General features: G+C 36.6%; 1 protein-coding gene across 9 annotated transcripts in view; it reads left to right on the top strand.

The window, feature by feature from the left end:
* LOC108737031 overlaps nt 1-23,369 on the top strand; it is a 49,154-nt gene that overhangs the window by 11,763 nt on the left and 14,022 nt on the right. For 6 of the 9 annotated variants that reach the window (XR_001937804.1, XR_001937801.1, XR_001937803.1 and 3 more), the window contains 4 exons: nt 12,747-12,925; nt 13,305-13,526; nt 14,308-14,502; nt 22,753-22,884. Coding sequence is in view for 4 of the 9 variants with exons in the window: in XM_018469679.1 (XP_018325181.1) it covers nt 12,812-12,925; nt 13,305-13,526; nt 14,308-14,502; nt 22,753-22,884 (663 nt within the window). In the remaining 5 variants the exon portion in view is untranslated. Of the gene's footprint in view, nt 1-12,746; nt 12,926-13,304; nt 13,527-14,307; nt 14,503-22,752; nt 22,889-22,943; nt 23,096-23,369 lie in introns of those variants that run through there. The other 3 variants (XM_018469680.1, XM_018469681.2, XM_018469682.2) reach the window with 2 other exon arrangements.

The following is a 23,369-nucleotide window of genomic DNA, read 5'->3' as shown; positions in this document are numbered from 1 at the left end:
GATCCGCGTCTGGCAGTTTCGACAGAATACAGACCACTTCGAATTATTTTATTCGATTAAGCTAACGTGCCTATCACGTTGAGGTTGGCTACGCCGGGATTCGTTTTCAGCAAGTAGATATCCACACAAGTGGACCTTGTTGGAGAATACGTAATCCTAAAATGTAGCATCGTGCTACAGATGGCGTTCACTGCGCCATTTGTAGTATTTTCTAAAATTGTTAGGTACCTACATGAATTTCATCTCGATAATTGTAATTTTATTAAAGCAAATTTCCACACCACAAATGAAGTATTGCCAAGGCGCGTTAGCTTTTTTTGGGGTTCGCCAATAGCCCTGCCATCCCATTAGAACTTATCAATCAACTTATCTAATTTACGGATTTTTGCTGTCTTACAGTTAGCTGAATTTGAATTGGAGTGGCGGGACTCTTGCTTTCTATAATTTATAATTTTAACGTAATCATTAAGCAAAACATTAGCAAAAGAAGATAAAATTTGGAAGAATATATCTTTATAGTGTTTTCCAAAACTAAATATTTTTGAAAATAGTTAATTTTCCTAAAATTGGTTTTTGGAGTTCAGCCCGTAAATATTGTGTCTGCAGATATTCGTTATTACTTATTTCTTCAAGAATGGCATAAAAGTAAAAAAAACTATACTAATATTATCAGGAGGAACAGAAAGTCCTCCCCTTTGTAAATAATCAAAATAAATATCTCCAACGCAAGAGCCTTTATTGTTTATTATGAGCGAAACACAATTGTTGTAAGTTATCTTTTTACGAGCAGAATGAACTGCATATCCTGAAATGGAAATTTTTAAGGAGTCATCTAAATCACAATTCATTAAAAAATCGGAATTTAAAATTTCAATAAACTGACTTATGTTTAAGGGAGACTCTTCAACACTCAAAACATTACCGGCAGTGGATACTTTTACTGTTTTTATAATGTCACTTTCGTTAAAGTGATGTATGTAAACTGCAGAATATTTTCATGGAGTCCAATCTTTGCGAGGTATAGTACTTATGCATTTTTTTCGCATTTCATCATTTTTTTGGGAATAAAAATATAGACATACTTGTACTTACATTTTAAAGATGATTTATAATTTGAATAGCAACTGGGAACACAACGACGAGAGGCATTTTGTTAAGAAATAAACCAGAAAATTTACAACCAAAACACACAATCTGACCTAAAACATTTTCACTTCTTTCACATAATAGTTAATATTGCCTTCTGCAATTAAAAACTGTATCCAAAGGTATTAATCACTATAACACACTATAATCATCCTTATTGCACATTTACTGCACGATATTTCCGCTAAAATTAAAATATTATAGAACAACGAAAAAACACAACAACTAATGTATTAATTGTAACTCTCATTAACTGGGAAATCCTGGGACTCCCACAGTGTTGCCAAGTAAACCTTCAGCATGGCTTGTAAGTAGAGACGGCTGTGCTTAGATCTTGATCACCTTTTTTGAAACAGTGGTTATTGTACACTTCAAAAACAAAATAGAATTGCCTAATGTATCAAAATAATGTGTACTCCTTAATATTTCTTTCGAATAAGATTATGAGCCTATATGTATAGGTTGAGTAAAAAATAAACATTTTTTAACAATAAATAACATTAATATCCGAACAATGAACCGGGTAATATTGAGAAACTTATTAGTTTACTGACGTTCATAAATAAAAGTTTATGTGTGAAATATAACACAATATTCTGGAGACAGATGACCTAACACCCTTTCTGTGTCCTTCCATTGGAATTAGCACTAGGATCGCCTCTTTTCAAGATGAAGGCATTTTGTTCTTCTTGTAATAGTGTTCAAAAGCTTTCCGAATTACATATGTGATTTCCTTCACCACCTCTGTTGGAAGATCCGCCATAAGAGGTCCGCGAATGCTGGAACGGAGGTAACGGGGGGTGACTTACCGGTTTTGTGTTTATTAGTTGTTCCAAACTACTCTTTTGTTAATGTGCTATAAGCCACAACAATATTATATTCCTGGTATAGCGCCCTAAGCTTGTTTGCGTTCCGTCAGATGGTAGCTAATGTAGCTAATTTTCCATCGAAAGGTATCAGGTTGCACTTTTGAAACCACTGATACAAACCACTCTCGACTGAAAATCAGTATCATGCAAGTACTCGTTATAAATGATAAAAATGTAGCAGCTGTTCCTTTAGAATATTCTACACTATCACATAGACGAGCCGACGTTCCTTGCTATTTCGCGCATACTATTTTGGGGGTTGGATTTCGTCCTCTACAGCGGCCATGTTGTTTAAATCCGTAAATAAGTATCATGTCACATTAGTGTTACAATTGTTGTACAGTGACATACTGACCTATTCAAATATCTGATGTTGTATTACTGAATTCGTTTATTTAACTGCACATCAATTGACTGTATATACGGTTTAAACGTTAAAAGAATAGAAAAAATACGAAAGAGAAACAACACTGATGCTGCTAATTACCAGCTGATTGAAGGCAACGTTACCTTGTCGTATTTACTATGTAATGATTTCTGTTACACCCTGTAGTACATATTTCCATGGGTTTATATGCAAAATGCACATTTAGCAGTTTCGTTCTCTTGCTGCAATGACCTAGATTTCCCTACTCACTTAAAGCTATCAAGTGTACCTCTCCGTGTTCAATGCGGTCGAATATCCACATATGAGACCACAAGTGGCGACGAGTGATATCCACCCCAACCAACGTTGCCTTTTTGTTACAAATGGAGTCAAACGCCAACAATTTCTAGTAAATACAGGTGCAAGTCACTATTCCGACTTATGGCACCATCAGATTATTCCTTAACAAAGCCCTACGCAGAAATTTCGTAAGGCGTTTTATAATTGCAAATGTCAATAAACCAATTATTGGCGCCGTTTTCTTGGCACACTATTAATTTTCGTAGATTTAAGCAACCAATCTAGCCAATCCCTGGACATCGCCATTACACATCCCGAAGAGAGACGATGAATGGCGCTCGTGTGGAGATTATCGCTTATTCAATACATGACCATTCCCGAAAGACATCGTATCTGAAATACTGGAGACTTTATGCATACATTATCAAATAAAATAGTATTCTCCACAATTGACCTGATCCGTGCGTTCAATTAATTACCGGTTGCTGAGGAAGACGGCAATTTGGGTCCATAGACATAACCTCGATTATCGTTTTGCCTGCATCTACGATATTCTCATTGCGTCGGAATTCGCAGAACAGCACAAACAACACTTACAAGCAGTGTTCACACGACTAAATTCATAAAAACTTGTAGTCCAAAGTACAAGATTGGCTATAAAATGTTTCTTTTCTGGGTTACTCTATCTCAGTTCGCCTTCGGGGTATACACCCCTTACCTAATCATCAATTATCCAAACTCAAGCACAGCAAAATAACTACGACTACTTTTGGGTATGCTAGACTCTTACAGGAAATTGCTACCAAACCCTGCCCATACACACTCAAACACACAAATAAATTGCTTCAGTGGAACAAAAAGGCAAAAACTATCTTCTGTGACATCTCAGTAGGAAAAGCCAGATCATTCTTGACCCCACCATTTCCCTTCGTTATTTTCGGTCATTAACACACCCTGGTATTTGTACATCTATCAAATTAATTACACAATGTTTCATCTGTCCATCATAAACAATGGTTGTGCGAAATTGGCACGCACACACGTCAAAAGGCAAGAATATAGCGGCACGTTTCTGCCCCTTTTGGGCATCTTTGACATGCTTTTAGACAAATTCGAACACATACACATAGGCGTGATTCCCAACTCTGAAAGATACCGTTACTGCCTTATATGTGACTCAATGGTGATTCCCATCAAAGATTAAGAAGCTGCAACTGTAACACGTGTTTTCTGTGGAAAACGGATCCCTTAATTTGGCGCACCTTCACAGATTACTGCAGACCGAAAAAGATAGTTCGAATCTGAGCTCTTCAATGAACTATCTGATCTAACGAACACCAAACACATCCATACCACGGAACTAATGGAATGGTTGGGCCCATATTCTTCCCCAGTACTATTAGGCATCCAACAAGCGACCTCGAAAGAAGACCTGTAAGCAACAGCAACTAACAGAGTATACACTCACTAAGCCTGGCAGATGAATAGCCTATCTCCTCCCAGCCTACGACGGATGGCAGTCCTTCGATCTACGTATTTTAACATCGCCAAACTTCGTGAATCACCCTACATATAATGACTCCACATAAGAGTGGAAATGGAAATCAAACCATTAGTTGATAATAATCCTTGGACTTTTGAAGAAAAATCAACTGAACTCTGAAGCTGGTGCACCAAGGACGATGAGCTGTTGAAGGCTAGGTTAGTTGCTCGTGGTTTTGTGTAAAAGGGTTTAGATTGTTGTAATATATATCCACCAGTAGTGAAGATGGCTACTGTCAGAGTTTTAATTGCTCGAAGTACATAAAATAATTGATCTAAATATCACTTAAATGTGTGTAGTGCTTTTCTGAATACCATAATTAAAGATGTTATTTATGTTATATCACCTAAGAATTCTAATGTAGCTCAAAGGAAGATTTGCAGATTATAAAGAGCTTTGCACGGTCATACCAAAATGTTGGTATGATAGATTTATTAAATTTATGGTAAGTCAAAAATTTGCAAAGACTCGACGTTAGATTCAAAGTGAATTTTTGTATTATTACGGAAATAATATTGATATAGTTTATATACGTACTCATGTTTGTTGGCGATCTGTTGTGCATTGGGTTTGGTTCAATAGTGAGTCATATTATGAATATACTAAATCAAACATTCAAAATGAAAGATTTAGAATTAGCGAGTTACTATTTAAATATTAACATACAACACTTGAAAAATGGAATTACCACATTAGATTAGACATGGTGTCTTAAGATAGTACATACTTGAAAATTTTAACATGATATATTCGTATCGTATGGTACAAATACACGCACGGAACATCAACTACATCAAATTTTGTTAAAGAAAGAAAAATTAGAATATGATGACATAGGGTTAGATTTAGAAAACTGATCAGATGTACCTACTATGTAAGCTATGATAGATATTGACCTAATCTGTTCCCAAGCACTATTTTTTATTTTGTTTTCAATCCTGCGCTAGCTACTATTTCTGTACATATCTTAAACGAGCGCTACAGTATATTAGGGATACTTCCAATTTGAAATTGATTTATCTTTCGAATGTATCAGACCTATTGGTGATAGAGTTAGTTGATGCAGATTGGGATGGAAATTAAACAGATAAGAAATCCACTAGAGGACATTGTTTTCAGGTTTATGGAATTTGGATGTGACTTTATCATCTTCTGAAATCGAGTACATTGCACTCAATAATTGCGCCAGCGATGCTTGTCGACTAAGACGTACATCAGGAAAATCAGAAGATATCATTCGGGGGCTTTTTTTTAGGGTTCCGTACCACAAAAGAAACAAAACAGAACAGAACAGTCTAATTTGACCCATTTCCCGGTGTTCAATTGGATGAGAATGCATTAATATGGTACCAAGGAGCTGATCTGATGATGAAGTCGGGATGTAGACATAGAAACTACTGAACGCAACAAGATAACCTCACCGTGTTGGGACTCTTTGAAATGGTATTGATGAGTACTATAGCCCTAGGTGATATAAAGGGTCTGATGATGATGATGGAAGGTGTCCATAGGATGTAGCGAACGCAACAAGATAACCCCATCGTGTTTGTGCTGCTTGGAATGGTCTTACTATTACGTAAAGGGAGAAATGAAGACGTAGTTCTGTGAGATTGACGTTATCAGCATTGATCTACAACAAAGCAAAAATTCCGAAATTAAACTCGAATCGGAGTATTCGTTAGGTAAGATCCAACCTGAAATAAGGGGCGCATAATAGTACCCAGTTGAATTGCCGATGGACGACCAAAAGATAATCCAGATGATTTGGATATGACATGGATTAATTGAACAATATCCGGTTATCGTCAGTAGGTATTTCATGTGCCGCCTCAATACCCATATGAAGTTTATGTTGAACAATAATGAGATTTTAACGGTCCCGATAAAGGATTGCTGGTGGTGAACCGAGTTTCAAAATCGCGGAAGCTCACACGTTCATATGGTTTTCTGGGTTGACGGACATGTATCTTTTGATACAGAAGAGGGATTACACCAACTTGAAGGAGTATGTAGCTGTGAGATGCCTCCTGAAACATCTGAGTTACATATTTTGTTAAAAAATGTTAATTACCCAAACATACTCATACTTGTCATAAAAACAAAGATTTGGTTTCTCGTGACAGCAATGCGCTGAAACTCGTCGTGTTTCTCATTCGTCACATGAATTTATTCGAAACGGAGGCAGGATATGCTTATATAAACTTAGACCGGAACGCAAATGGGTTAATGACTATAACCCTACACTTTTAAAAGTTTGTCAAGTCGATATAGATATCCAACCGTGCGGAACAAATGAAGCCATTGCATTTTACATCGCAAAATGTTTTTAAATCAGAACCAGCTCAACTTGATTGAAGTGTTGCACAAGCAATACGAGAAATTCAGCGAGAAGAAACCTACGCGTCACGAAAATTATTTCAAATCTGTACAGAGGAGGATGGAAAAAAGGGCGGAAGAACTATTTGAGGAAGATCAATTTGGGTTTAGGAGAAATAGAGGAACGCGGGAGGCCATTCTAGCTTTACGGGTTATAATAGAGAAAACGATAGAGAAAGGAAAGAGTACCGTACATAAGATTCGTAGATTTAGAAAAAGCTTTTGACAATGTTAAATGGGACAAGATGTTAAATATACTTAAAAATGTAGGGATGAGTTACAAAGATACAAGAGTGATAGTTCATACAAAGAGCAACAGGCAGTTATAGAGATGGGGCTATACATCGAAGACGCGATTAACATCATTAAAGGCAGTACAACTGTAGGGATAGATATACAGGGGCAGAATATCAGTATGCTTACATTTGGAGATGTTATAGCAGTATTAGCAAGAAGGTCTTAGAGGTAGCTTTAAATAAAATGGAAGCAGTACTGACAAAACCCTATGAAAATAAATAAAAGTGAAAAAATACTGGTATGCAAGAAAAAGTAGGGAAATAGAGAATATAAAGATAGGAGACGAAAAATAAGAAGAAGTGGCTAATTTTATGTATTTAGGAAGTCAGATAAGTCAGGACCGAAGGAGTAGTAGGGATATAAAGCAAAGAATAGCGCAGGGTCGTGTGGCATTCAAAAAAAGAAGTGACAGGCATTTCTATGCTCGTGAAAGATTAATTTAGAAATTCGAAAAAGGTTGTTAAAGGTATATGTTTGGAGCACGGCGCTGTACGGGTGCGAAACATGGACAGTGGGCGCGACGGAAAAGAAAAGGTTAAAAGCGTTCGAAATCTGATGTTATAGGCGAATGATGAGGTTACCGTGGATAGAGAAGGGTAGAAATGAAGAGGTATTAAAAAGAATAGGAGAACAGAGGACTCTATGGAAGTCAATAAGAAATAGAAGAGATAGGTTAGTAGGACACTTTGTCAGGCATGAAGGTCTAGTCAGAGCCATATTAGAAGCAGAAAAGGGAGTTAGGAGGGGTAGAGGTAGACCTAGATTTTATTACTGTTCGCAAATAGTTAAAGATGTGAGTTGTTCTAGTGTTAGGGAAATGCGAAGATTAGCTCAGGATAGAAAATAGTGGAGGTACGTGTCCAACCTGTGTTAGGACTAACGACCTTATGATGATGCGTATACTGAAAGAAAGACAAGTGTCAGCATGTGAAGGTGCATACAGACATTCTTATTTGAACCTCAGAATCAGTTCAAGAAAGTGTACATTTCTAAACACAAGGAAGCTTGAACAAATGTATCAGGTTCTGAAATTTGATAAGCATGGAAGAACTATATTGTGACAATTTATTTGACCGTTACGAGAAACGACCTATTGAACATCCAGATTACGACTTTGATATATGTGTCTCTTTGAATTTACAATGGTATTTGAACCTTACTACGCGAAATCACATCAGGATATTGAAGAATATGTTGATGCATATGAACTAGAAAGACCAACAAGACAGCGACTAATTACTCTGACTGATAATAGTTAAATACTCATTAGAAACATCCCAGCTGCAGTGCGTGTACCATATTTTATGGCAGCGACTGACCCGGAAAACTATTATTACAGTTTACTCCTTCAAAATGTTCCGTATCGAAATGAGAGCTAGTTGATTTCGATTATGATATAGCTAGAGGCTTTCTTAGCGAGAGAATCTGATCTTCGACAAATGAATATACGCTTGGAGACTTAGAGAGAGCGTGACAGGCAATTAGAAAACGCCTTTAACCAAATTCATGCATTTGAAATATTAGAGCAAGAAGCTCAACAAGAACAACTGAAAGAAGAAGAGGTCGAAGTAACAGAGCAGCACATGACCGATTATGAGTTCCTTAACGTTTGCAGGGTGATGGATGTTGGACAGAATGCAGCATTTTTGTATATTAGCAGAAGTATTTCAGGACAGTTCAATGGTCAACGAACGTTTTCGGTTATTCATAACGGGTAATCCTGGCACTGGAAAAACATTTGCTTAATTTGTTGAAAACCAAGTAAATTGGTGCTATGACTAGCAAGTTGTTAAAGTTTGTGCAGTAGCGACGCACTTAGTCAGAGGATCCACTTTACATTCTACACTCAAGTTGTCCGTGCAGAAAGATGGAGACTGATACAGATGCCCATTCCCACTGGAAATTATTTGCGATTGATGTGGCAACAATGGCAACATATCGAATTTTTGTTCATCGATGAAATATCTATAGTCCCATATGAGATGATTTGTATGGCGGATTCCCGACTAAATCAACTCAAAAGCGGTGAATGTATCTGAAATATGTGTGTATTTGGTGACTTGATGCAGTTGCCTTCATTTCCTGGAAACCAAGTTTTTGATCAGTCGATGAGACTAGTTCCAGTTATACATTTGTGACTATATTTTCTTTAATTGAACTGATCGAGAACATTAAGCAGCAGGCCAGTACTGTCTTTAAAGATCTCTTAAATGCACTACGAATAGGAGAGCTTCAGTCAGAGTAATTTTCCATAACTAAATAAAGAAGCAATAGGCGAGTTTGTAATAGACAAAGCTCTGTCAAGTTACGCCACTAATCAACAAGCGCACAACCATAATCAAACTGTCCTTGAACGTTTTAGATCTCGCGGAGTAACAATAAACACAATACGAGCACAGGATAATCTGATAGATGCAACGCGCAAGAGTGATAATACAGGTATCAGTACTGTTTTACCGTCCGATATCAACAAAACGTGAGGGTTACCAAAGGAATTATAAATATTTACTGGAACGAAAGTCATGATGCGTTCGAATATCGATGTCTGGAAAGGTCCAGTGAATGGTGCCATGGGATATATTAAAGAAATTATATGACCCTTCTTCCGAAGAGCACAAATGTATAATACTGATATTCCATCAGTTCAAATAGGTTTTAGTAACAGTGATATCCACCTTATACAGCCCAAATCCGTGCAATTTAGGGCTAAATACAGCCTGCAGAAGAAGAATGTTCCCCATCATCTCATGCTGGATTTCAACAGTATATAAAATGGTGGGGAGTACTGTTGACCATGTCGTGGTTTATTTTTATTTGGGTTCAAAACTCTTTACTGCCGGACAAGTGTATGCAGCGCTAAGTAGGCTTATATCTCTAGACTGACTGTAAATTGGAGAACCCAATTGTACAAAATTAATTGAGAAGAAACCGTTCAACAATAATGCTTTACTTGAAAAGGACAGATTGAGAAATATTTCTAAATAAAAAGGCGTAAATAAATTAACCTTCATTGTTGAAGTTGCAAATATAGCATTTGCTGTTAATCTGCTAATGAAAGAACGTCAGACGGATTGGTACTAGGAAGCCACAGATGCAGTGCCTAAGGGTTAACGAGACGAGCAACCAGGTTCGGGTCTACCCAAATCCTTAATCATTTCGCAATGAACTGAGCGGTCCTCTACATAACCCTTTAACCTAGCATGTGGGCTATATTCAGCTGCCACTTCGAGTCCTACGTCAATTGGCGAGGCAGAAATCGAAGATTATTTTTGGGCTCCCCCCCTTCCCAAGGCATTCCGGTCACCATCAGCTACTCCGGAGTACCCCTCGCTGAGCAATATCTGTATTGCCGTATTCGCGCTATTACCGGACATCTTTCAGACTTCTGGTTCGCCCCAGTTACATGATTTTCGCATCTATTCTGTTTTCGCCACAAGTGTACAGCTTCCCCTAATGGGCCAGACTACTCACCCGAACCACTGCTCTTTCCAATATACTTCAGGTTGTAACCCATAGGCCAGTTTACCTTCTACTCTGTGACCCCGCCAGATGGGCACACTATTTTCAGAACGCTTACTTCGCCTTTGGACATGGGTGGAGAGTGTGAACGTCCAGGAAACCGTTGAATTTTCTTTGAGATTACTATGCGACTGTCACTGAACGCTTCCTATATTCACTTTGCTTTCAGATTTCCGGGGGTCCTTTAACTTTGTTATAACGTGCGTATGGGTCCTGAGCTCCCCCCCCCCATGACAAGGTAAATACCTTGGGGGAAGTAGTACGATTAAGGATATAACTGGATTAACCGCTGCACATTATAAGATATTATAGTCAATTGACTCATTTGTCTGATCGAATATTTCACCCTCAGAGGAAGTATTACAAGTAGCCAGGTGCATGATATTCGCGTTAATTGTAACTGTTAAAAAAACTCTGCGCACCTATGTTACGGCTAATTAGGCTTCTATTAAGAGTACGGATTAAAAACTATGATCGTGAATAGTGGTAGGACCACATACACTTAATGTTGTCTGATATTAGCAACTTATATTCTTTTATGAGTTCCATACACATATCTCTTGATGAATGATCTAACATTTATTGCAAAGATTATCACCAGTAAAACAAATACCAAAATATGGGTTGGAACAAAGTCCGACCTTGCCTAAATCGTGCACCAAGGGTTTGTATAAGCTACACTCCTGCAAATTCGTTTCGACCTGGGAGGAAAGAAAGAAGAGCATGGCGAGGTCAAGACACTGCTGTATGTATATTGGGGTTCGGGACATTCCATTAAAGGTCATTGCTCCTATTATATTGGGGTCGAGGTGTGTCAATACCTTTATTACAAGGTTAGTCGAGACATGCCACTGAGTGTCATCGCCTCTACTTTTATGACAGTTGAGGACAACAAGAGTACGACAACTTACACGGGCCTCCTCCTGCTTGACCGAGTGATATGATCAGAGGACCGCTGACTTTTCGGCGCCTGTCGAGGTTCCCATGCGATTGCCACTAATTGCGTTGATAGCCGCACCGGGAGAGCCTCTCTTTCGACTCGGCAGGCTTTATTGTGAGGGGAGAGCCGAAACCCTCGCGTTAGCCTACCTCGTCTGTGCGGGATTATATCGCTTTCGAATGTCAGCTTCTGCGTACTTTCCCCTCAGGGCTTCCGCGGAGTCCTCGGGTACACCAGACGGGTGCTTCCGGACCTTCGTCCATGTCCGTCGGTTACTTCCCACAATCACTTTTGCTTCCAAATACCCGGGGGTCCTTTAGCTTCGCCATAACATGTGTATGGGTACTGAGCCCCCCCACCGCGACATGGTGAGGACCCTGCTGGGAGTCAGTCTGAACAGGTAGACTGCACCCTACATAGTCTGACAAATTTTTGCCGAGTTATGGTCAAGAACGTTTCAGTAGAGGAATACTATCTCGAACATAATCCAAGTAACCGCATACAACTAAGCAGTTAGAGACCTATAATATACAAACTCCCTTTGGAATCCTATGGAGCTTGAGAGGCTTTTATACAAAAATCCTTCTCTTTCTACTGCTTGGATGATTTATGTTTCAACCACCGCTAAATGTCAGGGTTGCAACAATTTCCTATCCTGATTCTGCTCGTTATTTATCAGTGAGCATTTTCCCACGTTCTGTGAACGAAATTGGTCTGGACTAAGTATTCTACATAGTACGTAGATTTTAGAAACTAACTGTAAGGCTTAATTTATAGTTATTTGTAAGGCAATTTAAATACAAATTAATGACTGTGCATGTTTGGGTTGGAGTTGTTTCATTTGCTGTTATCATATGCTTAGATAAGTTAGTAAAACCACGGAACTATTACATCTTGACAGTTACTTTCAAATATCTTGAGTATGTATGAATAAAACTAAATCATCATAAATCGCATTACCAGCTCAACCATAAACTTCCAATCGGCTAATCCGAAGGGTACGAGCTTTTCTGTTTAGTTGTAAGCCAGTTTGACCAGTTTAAGACTTGGTTTATCTTTGTCTTACTCATTAGTCGACTAAATTATTTTAAAACTAAATATTCTATTGTTACTAGCATTAGTCAGTATTGTGCTACTGAACAGATTGTTTCGTACAGACTGTGCTGAAGACGTACACGCAATCTTAAAATAATAATATAATCGGAAATTAGAATCACCTTAGTAAATATCTCGTATCTTCTGTCTGCTCTTTGCTATACCTCAATCTTTCTTTGTTATGTTATCTTACTTATTGTTTAAATATGTAGTAGTAGAAATTAGCAATCTAGTTATACTAAAATAAGTAATGTTAAAATTTTCTAAATTATTTCAAAATTCCACTATTTTTAGGGAAATCGAATTACATGATTGTGAAGTGGTTCTTTTTATTTAAAATCGTTTGTTGAGTAATTGGTATGCATATTCAGTCCACACAATACATAAATTCCAACTCAAACCCTGGTGGAGAATTTTCGTTGGATGAAATTCATAATCATGAAGAAAATGAACTCAAGGATTGTGATATTCAGGTACTTTATGCTTTAATATACAAATAAAATCATCTATTGTTGCTAGAACCCCACACGCAGAAATATTTTATATTATAAACTAAATAACATTAAAGTTAATAGGAATTTTTACCTAGAAAAATTAAAACAAAACATTAATGATGAGTGCGCACATTTTGCTACAGTAGAAATCATCAGGCAAATGTTCAAATTCTGTGTAGTTGCACGATTTATTAAATTTTGATTGTGTAGGTATGAGTGTATATAAAAATTATTTTAAATTATATTGAGTATCAAAAACTAGGCACACTCGACCCGAATATTTTTATGAGAAATAAAATTCATAATCTGATAGTCAATGACTTATAATTAAGCACATTTAAATAAATTTGCATTTCAGGAATATGACTCATTAGAAACCAGATCCAGAGCGTATACCTCAACTTGTAAAAATATATGTGACTGCGAAACACCACTTGATACCGTAAATTCGTGGGATTCCCATTCCCATTATCGACAACTTATTCGTTTTTCTAGTAACTCTCTCTACTCAGGCATAACCATATATTGCAATCACGCACATCTTATTACTTCCATTGGAATTATAAGGTTACTCTTAATTGTAAGTAAAAAAAAAAGTAAATTCTCAAGTGATAAGAATACAAAAAAATATATGTACATAAAATAATAGTTTTTCACAGTTCTTAAAACATTTGAACAATTAATGGGATCTGCCTCATTGTATTTTATCCAAATTGGTGGAACCAAAGAAAAACGTCAACTTTTTGTCTCATTATGATAAAAAGTGTGTGCTATATCACTACAAATAGTACATTCCGTGTCGAGAAAGGAAGCAAGGTTTTTTCAGAGTGCATGTGAATAGCAACCCGAGCACAAGGCGAGGATGGCAAACATGCAGTCTGAGATAACCCTATTTCTTCCCGAGGGACGTACACTATTTTTTGAAATGTTTATGCGGAAAGTTCGTCATTAAATTGATAGATAGGCAAAATAAAAGTAAATTATTTAGAGGTTAGGAAGTCGTTGTAGTCGAATAACTGATTTTTGCGCATGCCTATAAACTTCAGCGCATGCCCTCAATGACTAATTTCATTGCCTGCCGATAGAAAAACGGATGGAAAAGGTCATAATTTCCCTTTTTCATAGCACGTAAAACGAGCTTTCCGCGGTAACATGACAAAAAAATTCTTAATAGGTTAGCATACCTATTCATTTTGATGATAAAATGTAGACGTCATTCTATAAAAAAACTTGAAATATTGTTAGTTATTCACTGATACTATGGAGGTGTGCTGACGTGATATATAGATTAAAAATCTTAAATTATATAGAATAATTTTTAATTATTGTTAAATAATTTAACGATAACGATTTATTTTTAGATATCAACAGCAGCCTGCATTACGTGCCTGTGTAGTTCAGGGATTGTTAAAGCAGGACTTGTAGTGCTTCCACTTGTGAATAGAATTAAATTTATGATATTCGTACATTTATTGGGTTTCTTTGTAACTGGGATTTTACTGTTCCTTGAGATCACTCATCTAATTCATTTATTTCCATTTAATTGGATTAAATTGGTAAGTAGAATCATTAATCACGATAGCTATACTTACTGTTAAAGTTCCTCATTTTTTAACCTGTTGAAATTGAAATTGATTATTGTCTATGCATATTGCGGACTATTTGAGAATATTGCAGCAAAACTTAAGTTTTTGCCAAATTATGAACCAACAACCTAATTAACACATTTCAATTCGTTGCTACAATTAACACTACACTGATTACGTCCAAGATTGTAGCTTTTCGTAAAAATGCCCCCCCCCCTCCTCTGCCAATGCTAGCTTTCTTATGTACCATATACTAGTTCTTTTAGAATGTATTATCTGGAAAGTAGAAGAAATCAGTTTCTTGTGAGTTCTTCATAAGAAGTATCGCTCATATGTATCAGTACAGTATGGTAAATAATGTTTGCATATCAAAAATTTCACTAAATGTTATCTCTCATTCCGTAACCTTATCATAACATATCCATGTTACTCGGGGGTTTTAAGGGCCGTCGAACACGAATATCTACTCGACGACGACCTCTAAGATACCTGGGGTCCGATTATCGATGATTTGATAAATGATATTAAATTAAGTTTTTTCTAATGATAATGATTCAGTTCACTTCAGTCCCTGAAGAAGGTAACCTTGTTACCGAAAAGTGCTTCGGACATCTAAAGTGTCGTTTTGACGTTGGGGTTTGAGCTATTTTGTTTGTTCTACAACAACCGCCAAAGTTTTTCCAGTCTTCATATTTCTAAAGATAATGCTTTAAATGAGTGAATTTTTTTGAATACACAGTTGTTTTGATATAATATATAATATTTCAAGGCTTACTTTGTAAAAATAAAATTGTTAAGTATATAATTTTTTTCAAAACAGTTATCATCGAAGCCTTTATTGTATGTCGTCGCCGACTACATATTCGTGTTCAGCGACCCTCAAAACCCTCGAGGAATAAAAATTGACTTTCTATCATTATTGATCAAGTTTTTTTTATAACAACTTTGCAATGCACTTATGTATAAGACTGCAGTTTTAAATATAAATTGATTTCGAATGCAGAAAATCGCATCTAGGTTCAATTTACTGTAAAAAATTCGAAGTTTTATTTTCTCAACCATATCGGCCGACCATCTATTAGCACTAAGCCATCATGCTCCTTGTAAGGGAAGAAGATCCTATACTTTATTTAGTCAGGAGCCATTAGTGTCGTATCAAGTAGTTTTTCACAATATTAATCCGACATATAATTTTTACTTTACGGTGGTATATAGAATAATAAAGGAACAAAATAATACAGACCAGGCTTCAGTAAAAGAAAATTTTATCATATAGTTTTGATTCTTTTTCTTATTCAATTTTAAATTGTATTCAACCATATTGTAGTTTCAGTAACAGAAATGTAACGTTTTCAAATTGCATCAAACTTCTGCATTAAAAACAAATTTAGTAATAAAATAATTTAGAGAAACAACTACAGTAAAATTTCCACATAACGGGCCTCTATTTAACGAACTTTGGATATAACGGACAAAAATTCTGGGCAAATGTCAAAAGAAATTAAAAACGTCCCGTTAATATTATACATGCTTAAATTCAAGTGTAGCCGCATGTAAACAATTTTTAGCGGCCATGATAATCATGTCATACGTCTAGCACTGGAATTTGAGACATAATGCCATCCTGCTTGTAGACTGCACCTAGCCGGAGCGATAGTATGTTAGGGGATTCCCTGATATACTATCGCGTAGGTTTAGACGCAGCACACTGGAGTTTGCCATGCTAGCCGGAGATTCACGTGAAGTTGAACTTGTTTACTCGAAGTGAGTGACCGCATTTATTGCTCCAGTAAATAAATTTAAAATTTTGCACCCCTACCCTTTAAATATGGACAAACAGAAAAGAACTAATATAACGATCGATCAAAACTTAAAAACTACATAAAAGTTGGAATCAGGAATGTCTGCATTTCATATATGTGAACAATATGGTACAACAAAGCAAATTGTTTTGGACATAAAAAAACAAAAGCAAAATAACTAAATTTGCGTTAATGTGTGATGTAGGAGAGACGAGTAATCCCCGAAAACGAATGAAATTGGCTAGTGAAACTTCACTTGAAGAAGCAATCTTAAAATGCTATAGCCAACAACGTTCTTCTGGGGTTCCCGTTCGGGCAGTCGAATTGAAATCTACTGCAATTAAATCAGCAAATATGAACATATCATTCAGAGTAACTGATGGGTAGCTCTGGCGGTCGAAAAAGGCACGGAATCATGAATAAGCTCCAAGTGCACCAAAAGATGAAATTGAACCTTTTAGACAAAAATTAATAGAACATATAAATAACGAAATGCTATTAAAACCTCCGAAACTGGTTTGTAATGGCGTACATTGCCTGAAAGCACACAAGCCTCCAAATATGAAAAATCGAATTCTGGAAGAAAAATCAGCAAAGACATGATCACGGCACTGTTTTGTGTCAACGCCGATGGATCGCATAGACTGCTTCCTGTAATTGCTGGCAAATCTCGGACACCTAGAGTTTTAAAAGATACAATGCATCATTTGCCCGTTTCATATTATAACTCTAATAAGGCATGGTTCAACTAAGATATTTTCAAAAACTGTTTTTTTAAGGAATTTATACCTACTGTAAAAAAATTTTCAAGAGAAGAAACTGGGAATACCGCCGAAAGAGATGAAATGTTTATTGATTTTAGACAAAGCTCCTGCTCACACATCTGAAAATATTCTACGTTCAGAAGATGGCAATTTCAGTTGTATGTTTTTACTAAGAAATACAGCATCGCTTATTGAAGCCATGGAACAGGGAATAATTTTGGCAACCAAACGAATATATCGCAGAAAGGTTTTAGATTAAGTAATGGTTGTACTGTAGGATGAAGATAATGCAGAAGATACAAGAGGACAGCGTACTTTGCAAAACATAAAGTGTTACAATATAAAATCAACAATTTTTAATTTTACTGCAGCATGGAAAGAGGTGAAAGAGCACACATTAAAAAATGGTTGCAAGAATTTGCTTGATGGCCAAGATGCAGACATAGATTTAGAAGGGTTGGAAGTTCCTGATTTCTATAGAACAATACATAATAATGTCGGAGAAGAAGTAGCTGAAGAAGATCTTTTACAATGGCTAGAAGTAGATGAAGGTGACCCTAGGCATAATATCATGACTGAAAGTGAAATAGCAGATGAAGTTATGAACCTAAAAAATGAGGATGGAAGTGAAGATAGCGAGGAAGAAGAAAAACATTGCCAAAAATGTAGTTATCAGTGATATGATCACATTTCGACGATCTAATAACATTTATTGACTATTCGTCAGATAACGAAATTCAACTGTATTATAGGCATTTTCGTAATTTTCAAGAGTTAATTATAAAACAGCAAACACTTCGAAAGTGCAAACAAAACTTGATTCCTTTTTCAAGGTAAGATTACCGAATGCAAGCACGTCGATATCAAACAGCCATGTCACTTCATGACGAGTGTTCGAAGACAATTAAATAAAATTTTGTTTNGGCGAAAAATGCCGAACTACTGCCGAAATTGTTACGACAGGCTTAAGCAATGCTTAAGTCAGGAACATCATGTGCTTAAAGTTAAGCATCTGTTTCGATTCTTAAGCGCGACTTAACTTGCGGTGCAAACCAATTCCGTCTTTTAAGAACTACTTAAAGCTAAGTAGTACTTATTTACGTCGGTGCAAACGGGCATGAAAGTTTTGGGAGATGCTTTGCACAAATTGCATTTGGTTTGCCGTCAATTATGATAAATGTAAAATATGTCTAATTTTTTTGTCTTGATTATTGTAGGTTGTAAAACGTTAATTTTTTTACTGAAGCACTGTTACACCGTTATTTTTCGACAGAAACTTCCGTTGTTCCTTTTCTAAATCGATGCTTTAATGATCATTAGTATTATGTTGAAAAAAGACAAATATTTCTCCATTTTATGACATCATCCGTATCAGGAAATTTTATCTAAAGCTGCAAGGATATACAAGATGTAACTAACAAACTGTTGTCATTAATATTTGGGTCAGAAGGGTTTTGTTTCTATTCACTCTGGCTTGAACTTCCGTCAAATCCCCACTTAGTAGTTAAAGCAAAACTATTTGGGGTATATTCTGGCAGGGAGTTCTTCTGTAACTCCATAATTTTTATTGCTGCAAGACCTACTAAAGCTTGAAGTTCAACTTCAACAGATGACTCCGTGACCGTAATAAATTCTCTTTGAGGGTTGCATCGTTTCTTGTGTTTCAAAATATTCTTATACCAGGCGCCTGTAAAATTGTCAGTTGGAGTTGTGACACTGGATACTTGCGCTAGACCAAGTGCGACAGTCTTGGTTCATAAACGGTCAGACACCTGCCTGACGAGCTTGATGAGTGGATTGACTCCAGGGTGAGAGTCTCCATGGTTCGCATTAGAGATTAATTTACGGAAGGCTGCCGTCAGGAAGGAACGTGCCGTCGAGGTAGAGCTGTCGCAGAAGATTACTATTTCCTGCATATCTCTGACGATACTTTTGCAACTCGTTCTGTTGTTGCGCTGCCGCGATTCACCATGAAGTCAAGCAGCGTAACTCGAGAGAGAGCATCCTCAGCAACGGTGAGATGGATGGCGGAATTGCCATGGAAAGCATTTGAACGTGAGCAACTTGTGATCTGCCGAGACGATGACGTGTGCTGAAAGTACACATCTTTGTGGAGAACAAGAGTTCGCGTTCATGCACAGAGTTTTTGGATTTGACGCTTCTGAGTTTCTGTGAGAAGACACTAAGTTGTTCCCAGGCGTCGCCTACTAGTTGTTGCATTGTGGCTTTGACGTCGCAGATAAGAGAAAGTGACGCCGATTGTACACACTTGATGGTGGATACTCTCTCCCGGACCGATTGTGTGCTCTTTATAGAAGGAAGCTCCAAAACAGCAATTGGACTGACCATCGTAGAATCACGGACAAATCAGCACCGGTGTGGATTAAAAAATTAAATTAAAGTAGCTGTCACTTCTTCACATTAGAAACTGCCCATCCTGTTTTCGCGTCTATACGTTCTAACTAAGGTTTATAGTATGTTACAGTGAGAAAGACCACATGTTGTGGTTGCCTGCAATTTTTATTGTCTTTTCTAGGTAATCTCTTTTTTACTGTCAATCGACATTTGACTCTAATACGAAGCTAGGGTTAGGAACCAGTGGCATAAGTTTATATGACCAACGTGTAGCTAGTTCCATAACTTCGGAACAGTTAGAGTGCGTACATTTTTCACTTCACGTTAAGTCTGCGGTTTTGTTCTTCAAGTTTGAGTGAAGAACGTAACAACACTTCGTATAATTGCGATTCATCATTTGAGACCACAGCCGGAACGGATGAATCAAAAACATGAAACGAATAGATTAACTTAACTATTTACTATTACCATGAACAATTAAATATAAGAAGTGAATACATTACAACTATATAAACGTAATCTTGTGACGATGAACTACGCACGAGCGAGAAACAAAACTTTCAGCCCTTGATACCAGCTCAACTAATCAATGAACTTTATACTTGATAATAATAAAACCAAAATTGGAAGTATTAGTCTAACCAACTGACAATTTACAATTAAAAGTTGGTAGAAAATAAACCTTAGAAATCTTTTGTTCGCATATGCTATATAGTTCCTGCGCTGACTTAATCCGGCACTGATTAAAGCAGAGGAAGATCATTTTCTGCTACCGAACGAACACTTTCTGTACTGGTGCGAAAAGTGAATAGTGGGCACGACGGAAGAGATTAGGAGAATGTAAGCTGAGGTATTGTAGTCGAATGATGATAAACAAGGATAAAGGCGCTATGGAAGTCAACAAGAAAAAAACAAGAAAAAGGAGATGTATGATGATCTTCTGAAACATGTGAAGTTAGTTAAAGACTTACAAAAAGCACGAACACGAGTATGGTGAGGCAGGAGTAGATCTAGATTAAATTACTGCTCAAGAAATTGCAAATTTTGGCTCAGATTAGGAAAGAATGAAGATGCGCGTCCAACCAGTTTTCGGATTGACGACCCTGTGATAACGGTTTAATAAATACAAAGATCCGTTATCTTCATTACAATTGGCGAATTAATAGTAACATGTTGATAAATGCAATAATAGTTTTATTATTTTGAAGTAAACATTATCATTTTTGTACATAATGGTAGGTTTCGTATTGTAGGCATACATATAAATAATGTAAATATATGTCTTAAAAATTTTAAATAACAATCATAACTTTTAATTATTGATAATGATAAATATTGACGGCTTCCTTTTCAAAGCAATATGAAAAGTACAATACAAGTGTTTAAAATACAACGTAGTCCTTGGGAGCCGGAAGTTTTGGATAATATAAGATTGAAGGTAATTTACCAAAAAACTGATTCTGTTGCTCGGACCGTTTTTGAAATGAGTCTATATACTACCATTATATTAAGGTAGCGTAACCTGTAATTATATCCCTACCACTAATTATGGTGTAATCCAGCGCTGTCCAAACTAGCTTCGAGCAATGCATTTTGAGATTCGTATGGCTCCCATGTTAAATTCGAAGCCGCCAGACGGGTCAGCTAAAACGACGCCAGAACGAGTGAAATAGCAATATTTACAGTACGAATCAAGTCAAAACTCAGCCATAATTTGGGTCATTTTACCGTCCATGTTGCTCGCATGTTACCTCAACCGATCCGTACGGTCTCTGTCTTACTTGGTAGACCAAACGCTAGACCTTTTCCTTCTCACTTTTACCTAATCCCTCCCATTGTTTGTCATGCTGGCTTCAACATGAACAGTGCTGGTGTAATTATATAGTATCGTTTTGGAAGTGAAAAATACCAATATAAACACCATCAGACAAAACAGCATTGTAGCCACAATATAGTTTGATCAGTTAAGAGAACTACTTGTCAAGGAAAGGTCTCGATAATTTGTTACTAATTTGTTGTAGAAGAAATAAGACGAACAAGATGTTATATAATATGATTGAAAAAGGAAAAGACAGATAGGTGGAAAGAATATGTAGAGAAGTGATACGCAGGCAATGAGTTAGGAGATATATTAGAGGAGGAAGATAGTATGGATATAGATGGGCTAGGTTATCCCATAATAAGAGAAGAGTTCGATGTAGCATTAAAAAAACTTAAAAAAATAATAAACCCATACGTTCCCCATGTTCTCACAGAGAGAAATCTGTGTCGCCGCATTGACGTCTGCGATTCGCTTCTCAAACGTCTCGAAAATGATCCGTTTTTGATGCGCATTATCACTGGGGACGAAAAATGGGTTGTATACAACAACGTCAAACGCAAGAGGTCATGGAGCAAAAAAGATGAACCGGCTCAAACCATTTCCAAAGCCGATATTCACCAAAAAAAGGTGATGCTGTCTGTTTGGTGGGTTTTTAAAGGAATCGTTTTTTTTGAGCTTTTACCGGATAACACAACGATTAATTCGGAAGTCTACTGTCATCAGCTGGACAAACTGAATGATGCACTTCAACAGAAAAGGTCAGAACTAATCAACAGGAAAGGTGTAGTGTTTCACCAAGACAACGCGAGACCTCACACAAGTTTGGTCACTCGCCAAAAGCTTTTACAGCTTGAATGGGATACAATGCTACACCCACCATATTCTCCAGACCTGGTACCATCTGATTATTATTTGTTCCGGTCACTCCAAAATTTTTTAGACGGTAAAACCTTCACCTCAAATGAGTAGGTCAAAAACCTCCTCGATCAGTTTTTTGCCAGCAAAGACCAAAAATTTTATGAGCGTGGAATTATGCTACTACCAGAAAGATGGCAAAAGGTGTTGGACCAGAACGGTCAATATATAATTTAATAAAGTATTTGTTTATTATACGAAAACTGTCTTTCATTTCCACAAAAAAAAACGAAATGACTTTCCGAACAACCCTATACATATACTACATATAGTTAATAAATAATATTATCAAAACTTCCCGCTCCCGGTAACTACATTGTACACCTCTATAAAATATTTTAAAAATAAGTATGTAATTAGTTAGTATGAGTAGCTGTGAAATGAGTGTAATCGGTACGTATTAGATGACATTATACACGATCAACTAAAAACTAAAAATCATAACGGAAAGCTTCAACAATTAAACAGTTCGTAACGCTTCGTAACTACTGCAAATACAATATTCTTTTGATTTCTTTACTGTAAACTAAATATGCAGCATTTACTTGTTTATTTGTTTCAGAATACGTACTTTTTTGTATGTCTCAGCATCCTGTTCTTAACTTCTTCGACACTGATATTTTATACGATGTTTACATTCGAAGCATTTTATAGGATTTCCAGTTGGACTAAACACCATTTATTAGCTGCTAGTGTAAGTATGTATTATTTGAACGAGAGTTAGTGACTGTTTCATACTGATTTTTGTTATAGTTTTATTATCCTTATAGTTAGATATACTAGCTTTGGATTTTCCACTAATCACCCATTCCAGTAGAACCAAAATTACTGCGTTTTCACTGTAGACATTATATTTGCCGTAATGCATAAGGTAAAAGGCCCAGTTTCTGACACTCTAAGAGTGACAGCTGAGATTATATTACGATAACTAAAATAATATTTAATTAGAATAAATAATTTTTATACTATAAACAAGTTCACAGTTTCTAGAAAAACTCATATACGCGATATAATTATTTGAAGCGAATTAGTAATTTTAATTAATGATTTAAAAAGTGATGTTTGAAGACCCAGTTTCTGACACTTAAAATTTCTTGTGTTGTAGTTTCTGACACTGCCATCGGCCTAGTTTCTGACACTCATATTTGGTAATGATTCTCTCTCGGTTAAATTATGTAT

Source organism: Agrilus planipennis, unplaced genomic scaffold (assembly GCF_000699045.2).
Source record: "Agrilus planipennis isolate EAB-ADULT unplaced genomic scaffold, Apla_2.0 scaffold113, whole genome shotgun sequence".
In the NCBI taxonomy this organism is placed as follows: domain Eukaryota; kingdom Metazoa; phylum Arthropoda; class Insecta; order Coleoptera; family Buprestidae; genus Agrilus; species Agrilus planipennis.
The sequence above is the reverse complement of the archived record's forward strand: the minus strand, read 5'-3'. Positions and strand labels throughout refer to the sequence as shown.